Genomic DNA, 21487 nt, shown 5'->3' with positions numbered 1-21487 from the left:
TGAGAAGGTAGACAGAGCTGTGATGGCCTTCTAGCGCTCACAAAAACCAAATGGTACGGAAGATAATATTGTGTTTACTATGCTACTTTTTAGCATCGCAACTTTAACGAACCTCTTCCTATTATTGTAGCTGTCGGCAATGTTTTTGTTTACTTCCTGCTGGAATGCTGGGACATCAGAAACTCAAAGCAGGATATTTCCTACGTAAGATTTAGCTTTGTCTTGTTGGCGTCACCATGATCACAAGGTCATGTTAAGGTTAATGTTGTTTTTCCACTGATATATGTAAGACATAAGATGGAAATGTTGAAATTTGTTTGTACTTCTTATTGACTTCTTTTTACACTTGACGGTTAAGAATGCCAACAATTTTACTTTAAACTAGGGCTGCAACTAACGATTAATTTGATAATCGATTATCTGTCGATTATTACTTCGATTAATAATCGGATAAAAGGGACAAACTACATTTCTATCCTTTCCAGTATTTTATTGAAAAAAAACAGCATACAGGCACCATACTTATTTGGATTATTGTTTCTCAGCTGTTTGTACATGTTGCATTTTATAAATAAAGGTTTATTTTAAAAAATAAATAAATAAAAAATTGCCTCTGCGCATGCGCATAGTGTAGATCCAATGAATCGATGACTAAATTAATCGCCAACTATTTTTATAATCGATTGTAATCGATTTAATCGATTAGTTGTTGCAGCCCTACTTTAAACATGAATGCTAGCTTTCAGCATAGCAATTTTAATGTGATGGAGCACGTTAGCCATGTTTTTTGTCTACTTTCAAATAGAACGCTTTTGCTTCTTGGCATTCACACGATAATTATGCTCCGGTTAACTTCTTTTTACAATTTTGAGATGATATTCAAAACATTAGATGATAATGTTGTATAATGTTTACCTCTTTTTGACAGTTGAACACTTGAAAGTTATTGCCTAAAATGTTACTTTAAGCATGTATGCTATCTTTAAAGCAAGGGTGTCAAACTAATTTTAGATCGGGGGCCACATGGAGAAAAATCTACTCCCAAGTGGGCCGGACTGGTAAAATCACGGCACGATAACCTAAAAATAAAGACAACTTCCGATTGTTTTCTTTCTTTTTTTTTAAATAGAACAAGCACATTCTGAAAATGTACAAATCATAATGTTGTTGTTTTTTCTTACACTAACACTGGATGTGCCAAAATTTGCTAAAACTAAATGAAGATAAAACTGAGATAATTGTTTTTGGTGCTAAAAAAAAAGAAGGTTTAAAGTCGTCCAACACCTTCAATCACTGTCCCTGAAAACCTCAAATAAAGCCAGAAATCTTGGGGTTATTTTAGATTCTGATTTACATTTCGACAGTCACATCAAATCAGTAACAAAATCGGCCTACTATCACCTCAAAAATGTAACAAGACTTAGAGGGCTCATGTCAGCTTAAGACTTAGAAAAACTTGTACATGCCTTTATTACCAGTAGGCTAGACTATTGTAATGGTCTCCTTGCAGGTCTTCCCAAAAAAACTGTCAGGCAGCTACAGCTTGTTCAGAACGCTGCTGCTAGAGTTCTAACAAAGACCAAAAAATGTGAGCACATTACACCAATTCTTAAATCCTTACATTGGCTCCCTGTACATCAGAGAATTGATTTCAAAATCCTCCTGCTCACATATAAATCACTACATGGTCTAGGGCCCAAGTATATCACTGATATGCTCCCACTATATAAGCCCTCTAGATCACTAAGATCTTCTGAGACCAATCTGTTAGCGGTTCCAAGAGTAAACTCAAATCAAGGGAGAGCATCATTCAGTCACTTTGCAACAAATAGCTGGAATAAACTTCCTGAAGATGTCAGACTCTCCCCAACTCTGACTACTTTTAAAACCAGACTGAAGACTTTTATGTTCACCTTAGCTTTCAGCTAAATCTTTTAACTTTTAACGTCCGCACTGTTTTTATTTTTATTGTCTGCATTTTAATTTTGCTTTTATTTTCTTTCATTTCACTTTGTTGTCTGTGAAGCACTTTGAGTCTGCCTTGTGTATGAAAAGCGCTATACAAATAAAGTTGCCTTGCCTAACATGTTGCGGTTAATAGTATTCTACCTTTATTTGTCATTATTTATACTTTCTGAATAAATTATGTAATAATGTTCATCAGTCAACTCATTGGTGTTAATTTTCAATCTATCAAGATAAGAAAATAATAGCAAAATATAATTACAGGATGTTATTTATGTAGTTTGCTCATTTTCCTCGCCTGGTGCACTAACATCATGTGGTTTCTTTTTTTTTTTTTTACATATTTAGCATAATCTACAAAGATACAAAGAATTGCTATCGCGACATCTAGTGGACACATTTAGAACAGCAGTTTCTTTCATTCAAAAATTTCGGCTCATTTTTATACTTAGCAAACTCAGCAAACTCTAGGGTGTCAAAGGCCGTACCTTTGACACCCTTGCTTTAAAGTGCCACTTTTTTTGGTAAATGTGTCAGCCATGTTTCTTGTTTACTTTCAACTGGAACACTGACAAGCTACCTCGTGTTTTGCTTTTTCTTTGGCTTCTTTGTATCACCAGAATAATTTTGTTAGGATTAACTTCTTTCTACACTTGTGTGACAATATTAAACACATAGAAATGTATTATTTTGACTTCTTGATATTGATAGTGACAGCATTATACACATATAAATTAATTACTTTTTACTTCTTAATACTTCATACTTCATGAATGCTCCAAAGCATTCACACATATGGTTTTCAACACGAAAATTCATCTATTTATTATTATTCCTCTACTTCTTCTTCTTCTCCAGATTTTGGCGCGCTCTATCTTCCACATTTTTCATTCGTTATAAACCATTCCAACTTCAAACTGTTCGGCCTATTTGGGAATCGCGGGCTTTCCCTTTCCAACTTCAAACTGTTCAGCCTATTCGGGAATTGTGGTCTTTCCCTTGACAAATTCCAACAATTCCCAGATTTCCCAGAATTCCTGGTTTTCCGGGACATTTTTCCTATTTAAATGAAATCGCCATTTTTCAAACTTCAGCCATTTCCACATGTTTCAACCTAGTCATACCATTCCACCTTCAACACATTTCACCCTCCTGGAAATCCAAACTACCCTTTTTCCAAGTTCAAAACAATTCCTGGATTTTCCAAAATTCCTGGTTTTCCAAAGCCCTATTTCCACTCTTTTTTCTGGCGACTATACTCATCCCACATTGTTCAACCCACTTGAAACGTTCCACAGTCAAAAAATTCTTCTTAATTTGGACAACAAAAAAAAGTTGTTTTTTGAACTGGAAAAATTCCCGGTTTTCCCGAAATTCCAAGAATTCTGTAATACCATTCTGTAATACCTACTTCAACATTTCTTGACCGATTTGAAAAATTTTAACACCAACCATTTCAACTCATTCAGACAATTCAAGTTTTTTTTAGCATTTTCAAAACAATCCCCGCTTTTCCCAAAATTCCCAAGTTTTTTGGGAAATTCCCATTGAAATCAATGGGACATTCTTCAAAGTTCCACAACTCCCACATTGTTCATCTGATTCAAACCGTTCCAACTTCAAAATATTCAGCCTGTTTAGGAATTGTGTGATCTACTTCAACAATTCAAAAATAAATTTCCGTATTTCCCATAATTCCCTTATTTTTTTGCATTTTCCCAATTCAAAATGAATTGTCAATTTTTCAAACTTCCACAAATCCCACATTCTTCAAACTATTCAAACCATTCCACCTTCAACATATTCCACTCATCCTAGACATTCAAACTAACACTTTCCCAAGTTCTAAACCAAATTCTGGTTTTCCTGGAAATTCTAACTCTTCAACGTTCAAACCATTTCAACATTCAAACTATTCATACATTCATACTACATTCTGTCAGCATTTCAGTTCAACTTCAGCGTTCATCTAGTTGGAACATTATTTTGTAACACCTTGATATGTGATTCTCTTAAAATGCAGATTAATTTAAGCACTAATGAATGGTAATCCATTATTATGATTACTGTAGTTTATTTGTAAATGAGAAAATGTTTCCTCTAATTGTGTTGGACCAAATGACCAATGATTGAGTAAATCACTTATAGGAATTCACATCATCAAAACATTGCTGGATGTCTTTATCATAATTTACATCTCACACATTTAGCCAGAAAGGAAAAGGCTTTTACGGTTCATAATTGATGCAGACATACTCCATTATTGATAAGTGTTTGCTGTGTGACCGTCCTTCTGTGATCCTGCAGCTTCATGCTAACGCACATGTCTACATGCACTATAGATATGATGTAGTACGGTCTATAGGTTTATGCATTTTTGGAAGGATTATGCAAAAACACAACACTGCTGTCACACTAAAGATTTATTTATTTATTTAAATGTGTATTTTTTGCAGTTTTTTAGCATCGAAACATTGAGATCCTGCAGCTTCATTGTAATACACGTGTCTATATACACTATATATATGACGTAGTACAGTCTATAGGTTCATGCATTTTTGGAAGGATTATGCAGGAACAAAATGCTGCTGTCACACTAAAAATTATTTGTTTTATTTACATTTTTATTTTTTGACCTATCCAAGGTTCCGATTACTTCACATCAAATATTCCACTAACAAAAATATTTTTCGTGGAAGATTTTGCAAATTTGGTAAATAAATAACCCAAAAATGTATTTTGTGTTGTTTTCTTACTGTACCGAAAATGAACCGAACCGTGACCTCTAAACCGAGGTACGTACTGAACCGAAATTTTTGTGTACTGTTTTACCCCTAAGTACAGTCTATAGGTTTGTGCATTTTTGGAAGGATTACGCAGGAAGAAAACGCTGCTGTCACACTAAAGATGATTTTTTTATTCAAATTTGTATTTTTTGCAGTTTTTTAGCAATGAAACATTGAAAACCTGCAGCTTCATGGTAATACACATGTCTATATACACTATAGATATGATGTGGTACAGTCTATAGGTTCATGCATTTTGGAAGGATTATGCAAAAACACAACGCTGCTGTCACACTAAAGATGATTTTTTCATTTAAATTTGTATTTTTAGCAGTTTTTTAGCATCCATACATTGAGATCCTGCAGCTTCATGGTAATACACATGTCTATATACACTATAGATATGATGTGGTACAGTCTATAGGTTCATGCATTTTTGGAAGTATTATGCGGGAACACAACGCTGCTGTCACACTAAAGATGATATTTTTATTTAAATTTGTATTTTTTGCAGTTTTTTAGCATCGAAACATTGAGATCCTGCAGTTTCATGGTAATACACATGTCTATATACACTATAGATATGATGTAGTACAGTCTATAGGTTCATGCATTTTGGAAGGATTATGCAGGAACAAAACGCTGCTGTCACACTAAAGATGATTTTTTTATTTAAATGTTTATTTTTTGCAGTTTTTTAGCATCAAAACTTTGGGATCCTGCAGCTTCATGGTAATACACATGTCTATATACACTATAGATATGATGTGGTACAGTCTATAGGTTCATGCATTTTTGGAAGTATTATGCGGGAACACAACGCTGCTGTCACACTAAAGATGATATTTTTATTTAAATTTGTATTTTTTGCAGTTTTTTAGCATCGAAACATTGAGATCCTGCAGTTTCATGGTAATACACATGTCTATATACACTATAGATATGATGTAGTACAGTCTATAGGTTCATGCAATTTTGAAAGGATTATGCAGGAACAAAACGCTGCTGTCACACTAAAGATGATTTTTTTATTTAAATGTTTATTATTTGCAGTTTTTTAGCATCAAAACTTTGGGATCCTGCAGCTTCATGGTAATACACATGTCTATATACACTATAGATATGATGTGGTACAGTCTATAGGTTCATGCATTTTTGGAAGTATTATGCGGGAACACAACGCTGCTGTCACACTAAAGATGATATTTTTATTTAAATTTGTATTTTTTGCAGTTTTTTAGCATAGAAACATTGAAATCCTGCAGTTTCATGGTAATACACATGTCTATATACACTATAGATATGATGTAGTACAGTCTATAGGTTCATGCAATTTTGGAAGGATTATGCAGGAACAAAACGCTGCTGTCACACTAAAGATGATTTTTTTATTTAAATGTTTATTTTTTGCAGTTTTTTAGCATCAAAACTTTGGGATCCTGCAGCTTCATGGTAATACACATGTCTATATACACTATAGATATGATGTGGTACAGTCTATAGGTTCATGCATTTTTGGAAGTATTATGCGGGAACACAACGCTGCTGTCACACTAAAGATGATATTTTTATTAAAATTTGTATTTTTTGCAGTTTTTTAGCATCGAAACATTGAGATCCTGCAGTTTCATGGTAATACACATGTCTATATACACTATAGATATGATGTAGTACAGTCTATAGGTTCATGCATTTTTGGAAGGATTATGCAGGAACAAAACGCTGCTGTCACACTAAAGATTATTTTTTTAATTTAAATTTGTATTTTTTGCAGTTTTTTAGCATCGATACATTGAGATCCTGCAGCTTCATGGTAATACACATGTCTATATACACTATAGATATGATGTAGTACAGTCTATAGTTTCATGCATTTTTGGAAGGATTATGCAGGAAAAAAACGCTGCTGTCACACTAAAGAGGATTTTTTCATTTAAAATGTGTATTTTTTGCAGTTTTTTAGCATCAAAACTTTGGGATCCTGCAGCTTCATGGTAATACACATGTCTATATACACTATAGATATGATGTGGTACAGTCTATAGGTTCATGCATTTTTGGAAGTATTATGCGGGAACACAACGCTGCTGTCACACTAAAGATGATATTTTTATTAAAATTTGTATTTTTTGCAGTTTTTTAGCATCGAAACATTGAGATCCTGCAGTTTCATGGTAATACACATGTCTATATACACTATAGATATGATGTAGTACAGTCTATAGGTTCATGCATTTTTGGAAGGATTATGCAGGAACAAAACGCTGCTGTCACACTAAAGATTATTTTTTTAATTTAAATTTGTATTTTTTGCAGTTTTTTAGCATCGATACATTGAGATCCTGCAGCTTCATGGTAATACACATGTCTATATACACTATAGATATGATGTAGTACAGTCTATAGTTTCATGCATTTTTGGAAGGATTATGCAGGAAAAAAACGCTGCTGTCACACTAAAGAGGATTTTTTCATTTAAAATGTGTATTTTTTGCAGTTTTCTAGCAATGAAACATTGAGATCCTGCAGCTTCATGGTAGTACACATGTGTACATACACTATAGATATGATGTGGTACAGTCTATAGGTTCATGCAGTTTTGGAAGGATTATGCAGGAACAAAACGCTGCTGTCACACTAAACATGATTTTTTAATTTAAATATGTTTTTTTTGCAGTTTTTTAGCATCCATACATTGGGATCCTGCAGCTTCATGGTAATACACATGTCTATATACACTATATATATGATGTAGTACAGTCTATAGGTTCATGCATTTTTGGAATGATTATGCAGGAACATAACGCTGCTGTCACACTAAAGATGATTTTTAATTTTTAATTTTTATTTTTTTGCAGTTTTTTAGCAATGAAACATTGGGATCCTGCAGCTTCATGGTAATACACGTGATTATGTAGTTTAGGAACCATGTAGTCTAGTCAAGTCTATGAGTCTATGCATGACGAAGAGCTGTTTTGCAGGGGTATTTTTAGTAGTAATAATAATAATCACAAGTTATTGGTGCAAGCATACTTCCATTGCATGCAAACACTGCAGGACAAACAGGATTATTAGCAGAAGGATTCATTGACAGGACAGACCCACCCTCTTCACACGCACGCTGACACACACACACACACACACACACACACACACACACACACGCACGTACACACACACAGTTGTTGCAAAGTTGCACAATTGCAGCAGCAGAGGGCCCGCAGCTCACCTTTCACTTGGCTTTCATATTCGGCGATGATTTCTTTGTCCTTCTTCGCTCTGGCCTGCGAGGACATGCTGGAAGGTTGGACGGAGGAGGAGGAGGAAGAAGAAGAAGAAGAAGCTTCGGGCTATTTCAGTTCGTCCTGCGAACTCTTCTCGTCGCCTCGATCAGAGGCCGCGCATCGTCCAAGAAGGACACACAAGTTCGGAGAGGAAGGAAAAGAAGGAAAATGTCCCGTGTTGTCTTTTTGCCGCCTGCTTTTCTTTGCTGCCGTCTAGGCGTCGTCGATGCAGAAGAAGATGAAATATCTCACCTCCTTCCACTCGCATTGCAGGGAAACAACATGAACGGAAAGACAATAATGACACAGCTCTCTCTCTCTCTCTCTCTCTCTCTCTCTCTCTCTCTCTCTCTCTCTCTCTCTCTCTCTCTCTCTCCTCTCTCCCTCTCTCCCCCTCTTTCTGGTTGAATGGAAGACTCCTCCCCCTTTTCTTCAGCGCACAACCTTCTTGTGCATGATTCATACTTCATCTCCCAAATCCTATGCACCTTTCCATGCGCAACATCACCATAGGACGCGGATGTCAAACTCAAGGCCCGGGGGCTCAGATCTGCCCCCCGAAAGCCTGGAAATCTTATTACAAAACCCGAAATCAGTGACATTGGCACGTTGTGTAAATCGTAAATAAAAACCGAATGCAATGATTTGCAAATCCCTTTCAACTTATATTCAATTGAATAGACTGCAAAGACAAGATACTTAATGTTCGAACTCAGAAACATATTTTTATTTTGCAAATAATCATTAACTTAGAATTTAACGGCAGCAACACTTTGCATGGCTATTCCTTTTAACAACACTCAGTAAAGGTTTTGGGAACTGAGGAGACCAATTTTTGAAGTGGAATTCTTTACCATTCTTGCTTGATGTACCATGACGTTGTGGTATTTTAGGCTTCATAATACGCCACATATTTTCAATGGGAGACAGGTCTGGACTACAGGCAGGCCAGTCTAGTACCCGCACTCTTTTACTACGAAGCCACGCTGTTGTAACACGTGGCTTGGCATTGGCTTGCTGAAATAAGCAGGGGCGTCCATGATAACGTTGCTTGGATGGCAACATATGTTGCTCCAAAACCTGTATGTATCTTTCAGCATTAATGGTGCCTTCACAGATGTGTAAGTTACCCATGCCTTGGGCACTAATACACCCCCATACCAACACAGATGCTGGCTTTTCAACTTTACGCTTATAACAGTCCGGATGGTTCTGTTCCTCTTTGGTCCGGAGGACACGACAGCCACAGTTTCCAAAAACAATTTGAAATGTGGACTCGTCAGACCACAGAACACTTTTACACTTTGCATCAGCCCATCTTAGATGAGCTCGTGCCCAGTGAAGCCGGCGACATTTCTGGGTGTTGTTGATAAACGGCTTTTACTTTGCATAGTGAAGTTTTAACTTGCACTTACTGATGTAGCGACCAACTGTAGTTACTGACAGTGGTTTTCTGAAGTGTTCCTGTGCCCACGTGGTGATATCCTTTACACTCTGATGTCGCTTTTTGATGCAGTACCGCCTGAGGGATCGAAGGTCCATAATATATTCGCTTACGTGCCGTGATTTCTCCAGATTCTCTGAACCTTTTGATGATATTACGGACCGTAGATGGTGAATGCTGCTAAATTCCTTGCAATAGCTCGTTGAGAAATATTGTTCTTAAACTGTTCAACAATTTGCTCCCGCATTTGTTCACAAAGTGGTGACCCTCGCCCCATCCTTGTTTGTGAATGACTGAGCATTTCACGGAAGCTGCTTTTACACCCAATCATGGCACCCACATGTTCCCAATTAGCCTGTTCACGTGTTTGATGAGCATTCCTCAACTTTCCCAGTCTTTTTTGCCACTCGTGCTAGCTTTTTTGAAACATGTTGCAAGCATCATATTCCAAATGAGCTAATATTTGCAAAAAATAAATATGTTTTCCAGACATTACAAAATGTTTTTCTTGAAATTAATATAAATCCTCAAATTTTCTCTTGACTTAAATCTGTAATAATAATGATAGTTACATTTGTATGCATTTAGGTTGGAAAGTAGTTATAATCTGTGATAATAATGAACTATTAGTTTTGTGTTTCCTAATAGTGTAACAAATATTAAATTATCATACATTAGTACCTTTTTTGTTAACATAAAAATAAATACCTGATTGACATACAGTATAATTTCAAAGCAAGTATTAAATTGTACATTGTAAAAATTACAATAGATTTTACGGTAAAAAGAAAAAACTGTCTTCAGTTGCCTTAAATTTACTTTTAAAAACACAGTCGTACCGTTTTTTTATTTACAATAATACTTTGCAAAAACAATAAACATCGATTTTACGACAAAAAACTGTTGGCTCTTTTAATTTTACCGTAAAAAAACAACGGTACCATTTTTTCATTTACAGTAATGTGCTGTAAAAGAAAAAAACACTACAACTTCTACGATAAAATCCTGGCAACTGAGCTGTGGTTCTATACATTTCTTATATGAACTCTGTAAAAAAAATATATAACGATCAAATGCAATTTTTTTATAATTGAATGAAGTGAACCCTGTACATTTATGTTCATTAATACTCTGTGTTGCAAGTGGCCGTCTGAGGGCAGTCATAACTGTGATGTGACCCCTGCCATAGGACATAAAAATAATATGTTCCAGGGTCAAACTGTGGCCATCACAAAAATGAGTTCACATTTGTCGTTTATTGCTGTGGTTTGATTCTGACGAGCAACAAAAACAAGTTATTGGAAACATCATTCTACTACATCTGCTAAATAGTTTCATGTGTTTTACTGTCTGCTTGAGAATAATAATCATGAATCACAGGTGATGTGTGCTTGTTTGGAAGAAAAACTGCAATTTTAAAAGCAATATTTGTAAACGACGAGAGAGAGAGAGAGAGAGAGAGAGAGAGAGAGAGAGAGAGAGAGAGAGAGAGAGAGAGAGAGTATTGTAGTTCGCACTTAAGATGTGATTTTAATGTTTTACTACTTACCTATAAAATACTAAACGGTCTAGCTCCATCCTATCTTGCTGATTGTATTGTACCATACACCCTGGCAAGAAATTTGTGTTCTAAGAACTACGGCTTATTTGTGATTCCCAGAGCCCAAAAAAAGTCTGCGGGCTATAGAGCGTTTTCTATTCGGGCTCCAGTACTCTGGAATGCCCTCCCGGTAACAGTTAGAGATGCTACCTCAGTAGAAGCATTTAAGTCCCATCTTAAAACTTATTTGTATATGCTAGCCTTTAAATAGACCCCCCTTTTAGACAAGTTGATCTGCCATCTCTTTTCTGCTCGGCCACCCTCTCCTGCGTGGAGAGGTTATTAGGTGACCACAGATGAGGCGACAGATGGGGACATCTCTGAGCTGCTGGGGTCCCCACATCTGCGGTCCCCTCCAAGGTTTCTCATTGTATCCCATTGGGTTGAGTTTTTTCTTTCCCTGATGTGGGATCTGTGCAGCCCTTTGAGACATTTGTGATTAAGGGCTTTATAAATAATCTTTGATTGATTGATTGATTGATTGATTGTATAAGCCAATTATAACTCCAGTCGTGTTTTCCTTGTTATTTAAACTTCTCAGTTTGTATGAAATCTTTCTGCTTCATCAGGTGGCGACTTGTCCAGGGTGTACCGCGCCTTTCGCCCGAATGCAGCTTGAATGGGCTCTGACCCCCCAGCCTTCCGACCCCGAGAGGGACAAGCAGTAGGAAATGGATGGATGAATGACTGGCGTTTTAGCAGTAAGTCCTAAAAAACAGCAACACACTCTTGTCAAATAGCGCAGTGTTTTTCAACCACTGTGCCGCGGCACACTAGCGTGCCATGAGATACAGTCTGGTGTGCCGTGGGAGATTATCTAGTTTCACCTACTTGGGTTAGAGATATTTTTTGCAAACCAGTAATTATAATCTGCAAATTATGAGTTGTTGTTGAGTGTCGGTGCTGTGTAGAGCTCGGCAGAGTAACCGTGTAATATTCTTCCATATCAGTAGGTGGCAGCCGGTAGCTAATTGCTTTGTAGATGTCGGAAACAGCGGGAGGCAGCGTGCAGGTAAAAAGGTGTCTAATGCTTAAACCAAAAATCAACAAAAGGTGAGTGCCCCTAAGAAAAGGCATTGAATCTTAGGGAAGGCTATGTAGAACGAAACTAAAACTGAACTGGCTACAAAGTAAACCAAAACAGAATGCTGGACGACAGCAAAGACTTACTGTGGAGCAAAGACGGCATCCACAATGTACATCCGTACATGACATGACAATCAACAATGTCCCCACAAAGAAGGATAAAAAAAAAACTGAAATATTATTGATTGCTAAAACAAAGTAGATGCGGGAAAAATTGCTCAAAGGAAGACATGAAACTGCTACAGGAAAATACCAAAAATAAAGGATAAGCCACCAAAATAGGAGCGCAAGACAAGAACTAAAACACTACACACAGGAAAACAGCAAAAAACTCAAAATAAGTCACGGCATGATGTGACAGGTCGTGACTGTACACCTACTTTGAGACAAGAGCTATATTGATGCATGGTTGGTTATGGTTTAAAGTCATATCCAACAATTGCGACAACGACTTTTTACTGTCAACTGAGTTTCGTTTGTAATGATTTCTGCTGGTGGTGTGCCTCCATATTTTTTCAACGCAAAAAATGTGCATTGGCTCAACACTGAGATAGAGGATCTTTGACTGAAATTTCCCTTCTCTTTTCACTTTTGTAGCATTCAATTAATCATTTAGAATTCTTTTTAACGTGGCATGGCCTTTGTGAGTTAATGCCAAACATTTAAAGCGACTCAATATAAGAATACAAAATGTTGGCTGGTCTCAGGCCTTTATTCTGAAAGTCCGTTGCTGCCCTCTGCTGGCGGAGTTCACACACGGCACCCATCTCTGCATTGTTGGCCTGTGAAAGAAGCTTCTATAAATCTGTAGTTTCTCATACAGTCACAACACATGGAAATAAAGTAAAACGTCGCTAGGATACTATTTCATGTTTCAGTAGTGTGTCATGAAGTATTCATACGTTTACATCTTTAGTCATGTTGATGCCTAAAAATAGTGTTTGACGGCAAGAAACCTGCGTGTCTGAACAGCAACCCTCAGGTGCGCACACCTGGATGATGTCACCGCTGTGAAATGCACACGCTGAAAGCAAGATGTCATCCAATGTCGTTGTTCTTTGGGAACATTTGTTCAGGAAGTGCGTTACAGTTGTGTAACAACATGTTGGTATCAGCGGGCCGCACCTTTCCACGCCTCCAACGAAAGGCATAAAAGTCAGTTAGCTGTGTAATGGAGGACTAAGTCATCAGAACGTGTCAGACATGCCATGGATGCTATTTTCACTGCTCATATTTCTGCTCCTACTTGTCTTCCTCTACTGTCGTCGCACAAGGTAAGTCATAACTTATCATTTATAAACTTCTAGCAATATAATTTTTGGAGCTATAAGCTGATAAACACCGATAAACCTACAAGTTCTAGCGCTAACTCAATTTAGTGACTGAGAATGATGGGATATGCTGAATTACTTCTGCAGTAAAAACATAGATTTATCTGAAAGTTGGTATATTACAAATAAACATAATTTAATTTAGTGTCTTGTAAAGTTTGAGCAAACACTGAACATAAGTGTGAACAGTAATGTTAGCATTGATGCTAGCTTAGCTTTAACATTACGCAAGCTCAAATGTGCAGATTGCTATTTATCTTGTCAAATGCTAAAGTATCATTAAAATGATTGTATAGCTGTTAGTTTATTTAAAAACATCTCATAAACAATCATAAGTTATTACAAACCCCGTTTCCATATGAGTTGGGAAATTGTGTTAGATGTAAATATAAACGGAATACAAAGATGTGCAAATCCTTTTCAACCCATATTCAATTGAATGCACTACAAAGACAAGATATTTGATGTTCAAACTCATAAACTTTTTTTTTTTTTTGCAAATAATAATTAACTTAGAATTTCATGGCTGCAACACGTGCCAAAGTAGTTGGGAAAGGGCATGTTCACCACTGTGTTACATGGCCTTTCCTTTTAACAACACTCAGTAAACGTTTGGGAACTGAGGAGACACATTTTTTAAGCTTCTCAGGTGGAATTCTTTCCCATTCTTGCTTGAGGTACAGCTTAAGTTGTTCAACAGTCCGGGGGTCTCCGTTGTGGTATTTTAGGCTTCATAATGCGCCACACATTTTCAATGGGAGACAGGTCTGGACTACAGGCAGGCCAGTCTAGTACCCGCACTCTTTTACTATGAAGCCACGTTGATGTAACACGTGGCTTGGCATTGTCTTGCTGAAATAAGCAGGGGCGTCCATGGTAACGTTGCTTGGATGGCAACATATGATGCTCCAAAACCTGTATGTACCTTTCAGCATTAATGGCGCCTTCACAGATGTGTAAGTTACCCATGTCTTGGGCACTAATACACCCCCATACCATCACAGATGCTGGCTTTTCAACTTTGCGCCTGTAACAATACGGATGGTTCTTTTCCTCTTTGGTCCGGAGGACACGACGTCCACGGTTTCCAAAAACAATTTGAAATGTGGACTCGTCAGACCACAGAACACTTTTCCACTTTGTATCAGTCCATCTTAGATGAGCTCAGGCCCAGCGAAGCCTACGGCGTTTCTGGGTGTTGTTGATAAACGGTTTTCGTCTTGCATAGGAGAGTTTTAACTTGCACTTACAGATGTAGCGACCAACTGTAGTTACTGACAGTGGGTTTCTGAAGTGTTCCTGAGCCCATGTGGTGATATCCTTTACACACTGATGTCGCTTGTTGATGCAGTACAGCCTGAGGGATCGAAGGTCACGGGCTTAGCTGCTTACGTGCAGTGACTTCTCCAGATTTTTTGAACCCTTTGATGATATTACGGACCGTAGATGGTGAAATCCCTCAATTCCTTGCAATAGCTGGTTGAGAAAGGTTTTTCTTAAACTGTTCAACAATTTGCTCACGCATTTGTTGACAAAGTGGTGACCCTCACCCCATCCTTGTTTGTGAATGACTGAGCATTTCATGGAATCTACAAACCCCGTTTCCATACGAGTTGGGAAATTGTGTTAGATGTAAATATAAACGGAATACAATGATTTGCAAATCATTTTCAACCCATATTCAGTTGAATATGCTACAAAGACAACATATTTGATGTTCGAACTGATAAACATTTTTTCCACCTGAGAAGCTTAAAAAATGTGTCTCCTCAGTTCCCAAACGTTTACTGAGTGTTGTTAAAAGGAAAGGCCATGTAACACAATGGTGAACATGCCCTTTCCCAACTACTTTGGCACGTGTTGCAGCCATGAAATTCTTAGTTAATTATTATTTGCAACAAAAAAAAAAGTTAATGAGTTTGAACATCAAATATCTTGTCTTTGTAGTGCATTCAATTGAATATGGGTTGAAAAGGATTTGCAAATCATTGTATTCCGTTTATATTTACATCTAACACAATTTCCCAACTCATATGGAAACAGGGTTTGTAATTGTATACCCAATCATGGCACCCACCTGTTCCCAATTTGCCTGTTCACCTGTGGGATGTTCCAAATAAGTGTTTGATGAGCATTCCTCAACTTTATCAGTATTTATTGCCACCTTTTCCAACTTCTTTGTCACATGTTACTGGCATCAAATTCTAAAGTTAATGATTATTTGCAAAAAAAAAAGTTTATCAGTTTGAACATCAAATATGTTGTCTTTGTAGCATATTCAACTGAATATGGGTTGAAAATGATTTGCAAATCATTGTATTTTGTTTATGTTTACATCTAACACAATTTCCCAACTCATATGGAAACGGGGTTTGTATTTTAACCCTCTAGAAATGTGTTATTGAAGCTATGAGCTAAAAAAAAAAATAGAGATAAAGTGCAATATCATGTGAGCGCTAACTCAATTTAATGGCTGAAAATGGTGTGGACGGCTAACTAACAGTGAATTAAAACCACAATATCAACAGATTTCTCTGAAAATTGGTATATTAAAAATAAACAATTTAATTTAGTGTCTGGTAAAGTTTGAGCAAACTCTGAACATAAGTGTGAACAGTAATGTTGGCATTGATGCTAGCTTAGATTTAACATTATGCAAGCTCAATTGTGCAGCATGCTATTTATCATGTCACATGCTAAAGTATCATTAAAATGATTGTATAGCTGTTATTTTTTATTTTTTTAAAATCTCATAAACAATCATACAGTCATAAGTTATTTTAACCCTCTAGAAATGTGTTATTAAAGCTATGAGCTAAAAAAAAGAGAGAAAAAGTGCAATATCAGCGACCTAACTCAATTTAATGGCTGAAAATGATGTGAAAGGCTAACTACAAACGTTTGTAAAAGTGAATTAAATCCGGAATATAAACAGATTTATCTGAAAATTGGTATTTAACAAATAAACATAATTTAATGTAGTGTCTAGTAACGTTTGAGCAAACTCTGAACATAACTTTTATGTAACAGTAATATTAGCATTGATGCTAGCCTAGCTTTAACATTACGCAAGCTCAAATGTACAGGATGCTATTTATCTTGTCACATGCTAAAGTATCATTAAAATGATTGTTTCGCTGTTATTATATTTTTTTTAAATCTCATTAACAATCATACCGTACATTCATAAGGTATTATTTTAACCATCTAGAAATGTGTTTTTGAAGCTTTGAGCTAAAAAAGAGAGAACGAGTGCAATATCATGCGAGCGCTAACTCAATTTAATGGCTGAAAATGATGTGAAAGGCTAACTAAATATATAGAATATAAACAGATTTCTCTGAAAATTGGTACTTTACAAAAAAACATCATTTAATTTAGTGTCTGGTAAAGTTTGTGCAAACTCTGAACATAGCTGTGAACAGTAATGTTAGCATTCATGGTTCCACAATGCCTACATTTCTTAACCGATTCAAATGAGTCCAACACCAACCAATTCAGCTCATTCAGTACATTCATGCTATTTATCACATTCCAAAAAAAAATCACAAATTACCAGGAAATTCCCATTGAAAAGAATGGAATTTTTTTTTAAAGTTCCTCAGTTGGCGGTCCTAAGAGTTTGCAAGCCCTTCATCTGTTAGTTTCCGAATGTTAGAGTGTTAATGTTTGCGTGGTGCCGTTTTACGCAAGGATTTTAGCCAATTTTGTACGTTTCAAACAAAATATTCATGGGTTTCGTTACTTGGCGCCATCTTAGAACTGTCCTAGCTGTTCCTCTGTTACCATTTTAATGTTAGCATGCTAACTTTTTATACTAGCATTTTAGCTAGTTTTGTACTTTTTAACCTAATGAACATGGTTTTCGATACATGTTAGCTGTTGCACTGCTATCATTAGCAAAAAAATGTTAGCATGCTAAAATTTTAGCTTATTTTTTACATTTTAACCTAATACTCACTGATTTTATTGCTTTAAGCCATGTTAGAAATGTGCTAGCTGTTCCCCTGTTAGCATGGTAAATTTGTATGCCAGCATATTATTAGCTAATATGGTATATTTAGAGAAAAAATATATAGATTATGTTACTTTATAAACTCTTGAACTTTACCAACCGTTAGCATTTCAAGATTCATACTACATTTCAGGACAGCCTATGCTCTTCACCTCTAAAACCATTTAACCTTTAAACTATTTCAGTTTTCAAACCATTTCTATATTCCACTACAATTTCAGTTTAAAGTTAAAAGTTAAAGTACCACTGATAGTCACACGCACACCAGGTGTGGTGAAATTACCCTCTGCATTTGACACATCCCCTTGTTCCACCCCCTGGGAGGTGAGGGGAGCAGTGAGCAGCAGGTGATTTAACCCCCAATTCCGTCAGCTCTTCAACATTTAAACCATTTCTACATTCAAACCATTTCAACATTTAAACCATTTCAATATTCAAACCAATTCCACATTCATCATACAATCAAATATCATTTTAGTCAGCGTCAGCCTTTCATCATTTGAAACGTTTTAACATTCAAACTATTATTACATGAATTCTACATTCCATCAGCATTTCAGTTCATCTTCAGCATTGTAGCATTCACATGCAATTTGTACATACATTCCCTCATCTGGTTATTTTTATTCTTTGCATCACACAGAAGGAAACATGAGCCACCTTTGGACAAAGGATTTATTCCATGGTTGGGACACGCGTTGGCCTTCAGGAGAGACACAGCAAAGTTTCTGTCTGAAATGAAAGACAAACATGGCGACGTGTTTACAGTAAGTATTTACAGTACAATAACATTACATGTGCATGTATACATGTAGTAAGTGACAGGAAGTTATGAGAAATTGTGGAAATACATGAAAAAAAACACCCATATTAATGTAATACATTGTATTGTATATGATATTATTTCGATGTTTAACCATTTAGCTTAATAAATAATATTATTTTACTCAACATTGATGTTTTCTCTGACACAAATTAAGCACTATATCAAACAAATATTTCAAGACAATTTCGTCACTAATGTGGAATATGACGTAAAAACATGCATAAATCTAATTAAAATAGTAAACAATAACTTTACTGAAGTCCATCAAGAAAGTGTTTGGTTATTAGCGATTAGTTATTTGGTAATTGGCATTAGTTATTTGGTATTAGTTGTGAGTTATTGTGATTAGTTAATAGTAGAGATGTCCGATAATGGCTTTTTTGCCGATATCCGATATTCCCCGAATCTTAATTACTGATTCCGATATCAACCGATACCGATATATACAGTCTATAATTAACACATTATTATGCCTAATTTTGTTGTGATGCCCCGCTGGATGCATTAAACAATGTAACTTTACCATGAATTGATTAACGTGGACCCCGACTTAAACAAGTTGAAAAACTTATTCGGGTGTTACCATTTAGTGGTCAATTGTACAGAATATGTACTGTACTGTGCAATCTACTAATACAAGTTTCAATCAATCAATCAAAAACAAAGTTTTCCAAAATAAAAGAACAACTTCAACTCCAGTTATGGAAAAAAGTGCCAACATGGCACTGCCATATTTATTATCGAAGTCACAAAGTGCATTATTTTTTTTAACATGCCTCAAAACAGCAGCTTGGAATTTGGGACATGCTCTCCCTGAGATAATCCTAATACCCACTACAACTATGGGAAATACTATACTTTGACTTTCACAAAGTGCATTGTTTTTTTTAAACATGCCTCAAAACAACAGCTACGAAAACAATGAAGGCACACCGCTTCAGTCCAGAGTATACTAGAGCATACCTGCCAACCTTGAGACCTCCGAATTCGGGAGATGGGGGGGTTTCGGGAGATTTACGGGAGGGGCACTGAAATTCGGGAGTCTCCCGGGAAAATCGGGAGGTTGAAACCGACACCGATAATTTCCGATATTACATTTTAAAGCATTTATCGGCCGATATTGTCAGCAGGTCGATATTATCGGACATCTCTAGTTAATAGTTATTACTTATTTGGTATTAGTTATTGTGATTAGGTATTTGCGATTAGTTATTATTAGTGACTAGTGATTTCGTATTAGTTTTAGGTATTATTTATTAGTGATTAGTTGTTAGTGATTATGTGTTACTTATTAGTTGTTAGTGATGATGACATAGTAGGGTTAAGTGATTAGTGACGAGTTATTTTGTATTAGTAATTCGGTATTAGTTATTCATTTATGTTCGACGGGGAAGGAGACGACACAGCAACAAGAATAAGCTCAATAGTTTATTTAGAGCTTGATGATGTGGTGGAGTGTGTATGCTACTGTGTATGTTTGCAGGACTATGTGAAGCGTTACAATGAATATTTACCAGTGGTTGTTGTGAGTGCGTGTTGAGTGAGAAGGTGACCAGTTCAGTAGGGCGAGGCAGGTAGGGGAGTCCGTGAAACAAGCAGGGGTCCGTGGGGCTGAGAGGGGCGTCCAGAGGTCCAAGTCCAAAGTGGGGGTCGAGGATCGAGGGAGGCAAATCAGAATCCAGAGGGGTCCAGAGAAGTGAGGCGCACTGCTCACTTCCAAGGCGACGGAGGGAATACTGGGGAAAACAAGAGACAAATGAGTACAAGGGTCGAAGGTCACAAGGAGCGAGCAAACAAAGGTGAGGAGCCAGAGACGAAAGCTTACTGCAAGCAGAGACTACGTTCCAGCGTTGGTTCTCTGGACACGCTGGCTTTTATGAGGAGTGATGTCATCAGCAGCAGGTGTGTCGGTTGATGATTGCGCACAGCTGTGCTGGTGTGTGGCAGCAGAAGCAGAGTGTGTATGGGCGTGTCCTGCGGCACGTGCAGACGAAGGAGCAGCTGATTGTGCACGCCCCATGACATCATTAGTAGTTATTGTGATAAGTTATTATTGTTTAGATATTAGTGAGTATTTTTTAGATTTTAGTTATTAAATGGGTTATACTTTTATAGCGCTTTTCTACCTTCAAGGTACTCAAAGCGCTTAGACACTATTTTCACATTCACTCATTCACATACACATTCACACACACATTCACACACTGATGGCGGGAGCTACCATGCAAGGCGCTAACCACGACCCATCAGGAGCAAGGGTGAAGTGTCTTGCTCAAGGACACAATGGACGTGACTAGGTTGGTAGAAGCTGGGGGTCGAACCAGGAACCCTCAGGTTGCTGGCACGGCCACTCTCCCAACTGCGCCACGCTGTCGAGAGATTGATTGGTTATCAGTGATTCGTTATTACTTATCAGTTATTAGTGATTAGTTATTAAATTAGTTATTATTTAGTGATCAGTTATTAGTTATTGCTAAACTCTTCAACTGTAAGAACAACAAGCACAAGCCTGAGACTGATGTGTGTGCGTGTGTTAGGTGTGTGTTGCCGGTCAATACGTGACAGTCCTGTTGGATCCAAACTCTTTCGACGAGGTGATGAAGGACAACGTCCACCTGAAACTGAGCCGCCAGAGACAGCAGCTGATGGAAAATGTGTTTGGTGTTTGTCTGCCCAACATGGAGGCGTCAGCTGAGAAGACCTTCATGAAACAGTAAGGCAGGATTTATCTTCTGAAAACATAATCATTCACATGGGTGTGTTCCTTCAAGACACTTTCAAGGTGTCCACCTGGACCAGTTGGATGCTTCTATGAGTGCTCACCTGCAGGAGCTGATCTTGCATCATCAGTACAATCAATCAGAGTGGAGACAAGATGGACTCTTCAGCCTTTGCTACAGCCTCCTGTTCAGGTGAGCAGCACATGCAAAAGTAAACACATCAGAATGCATGTTTTAGCAAAGGGAATCATACAAAGAGAAGTCATTTGCTCCAAAGTCAAACCAGCACCATCATAAAACCGTTTGTAGCCACATTATATAATATAATATAATATAATGTATCAGTATATATCATATACTGTATATATAATATGTAAATATTACATATATGTTATATTTTATATTGCTACTACGGTACATTTTTAGTCTA

The 21487-nt window shown here is 36.9% G+C and overlaps 2 protein-coding genes across 6 annotated transcripts in view; one reads left to right on the top strand and one right to left on the bottom strand.

The window, feature by feature from the left end:
• LOC133651184 (SLIT-ROBO Rho GTPase-activating protein 3-like) overlaps nucleotides 1-8334 on the bottom strand; it is a 121783-nt gene extending 113449 nt beyond the window's left edge. For all 4 annotated transcript variants that reach the window (XM_062049185.1, XM_062049194.1, XM_062049204.1 and 1 more), the window contains exon 1: nucleotides 7981-8334. In XM_062049185.1, the coding sequence (XP_061905169.1) occupies nucleotides 7981-8047 (67 nt within the window). In that variant the 5' untranslated portion in view covers nucleotides 8048-8334. The remainder of the gene's footprint in view (nucleotides 1-7980) is intronic.
• A 3156-nt stretch (nucleotides 8335-11490) lies between these two features.
• The window catches only part of LOC133651218 (prostacyclin synthase-like), a 25779-nt gene continuing 15782 nt past the window's right edge, over nucleotides 11491-21487 (top strand). Inside the window, exons 1-4 of one of the 2 annotated variants that reach the window (XM_062049262.1) lie at nucleotides 11491-11780; nucleotides 18155-18278; nucleotides 20875-21050; nucleotides 21109-21249. In XM_062049262.1, coding sequence (XP_061905246.1) covers nucleotides 18249-18278; nucleotides 20875-21050; nucleotides 21109-21249 — 347 coding nt within the window. In that variant the 5' untranslated portion in view covers nucleotides 11491-11780; nucleotides 18155-18248. Of the gene's footprint in view, nucleotides 11781-13319; nucleotides 13440-18154; nucleotides 18279-20874; nucleotides 21051-21108; nucleotides 21250-21487 lie in introns of those variants that run through there. The other variant, XM_062049255.1, reaches the window with a different exon arrangement.

This window comes from Entelurus aequoreus, linkage group LG01, assembly GCF_033978785.1.
Source record: "Entelurus aequoreus isolate RoL-2023_Sb linkage group LG01, RoL_Eaeq_v1.1, whole genome shotgun sequence".
NCBI classification, from domain to species: Eukaryota; Metazoa; Chordata; class Actinopteri; order Syngnathiformes; family Syngnathidae; genus Entelurus; species Entelurus aequoreus.
Note: the sequence above shows the minus strand (reverse complement) of the source record. Positions and strands in the feature narration are given on the sequence as shown.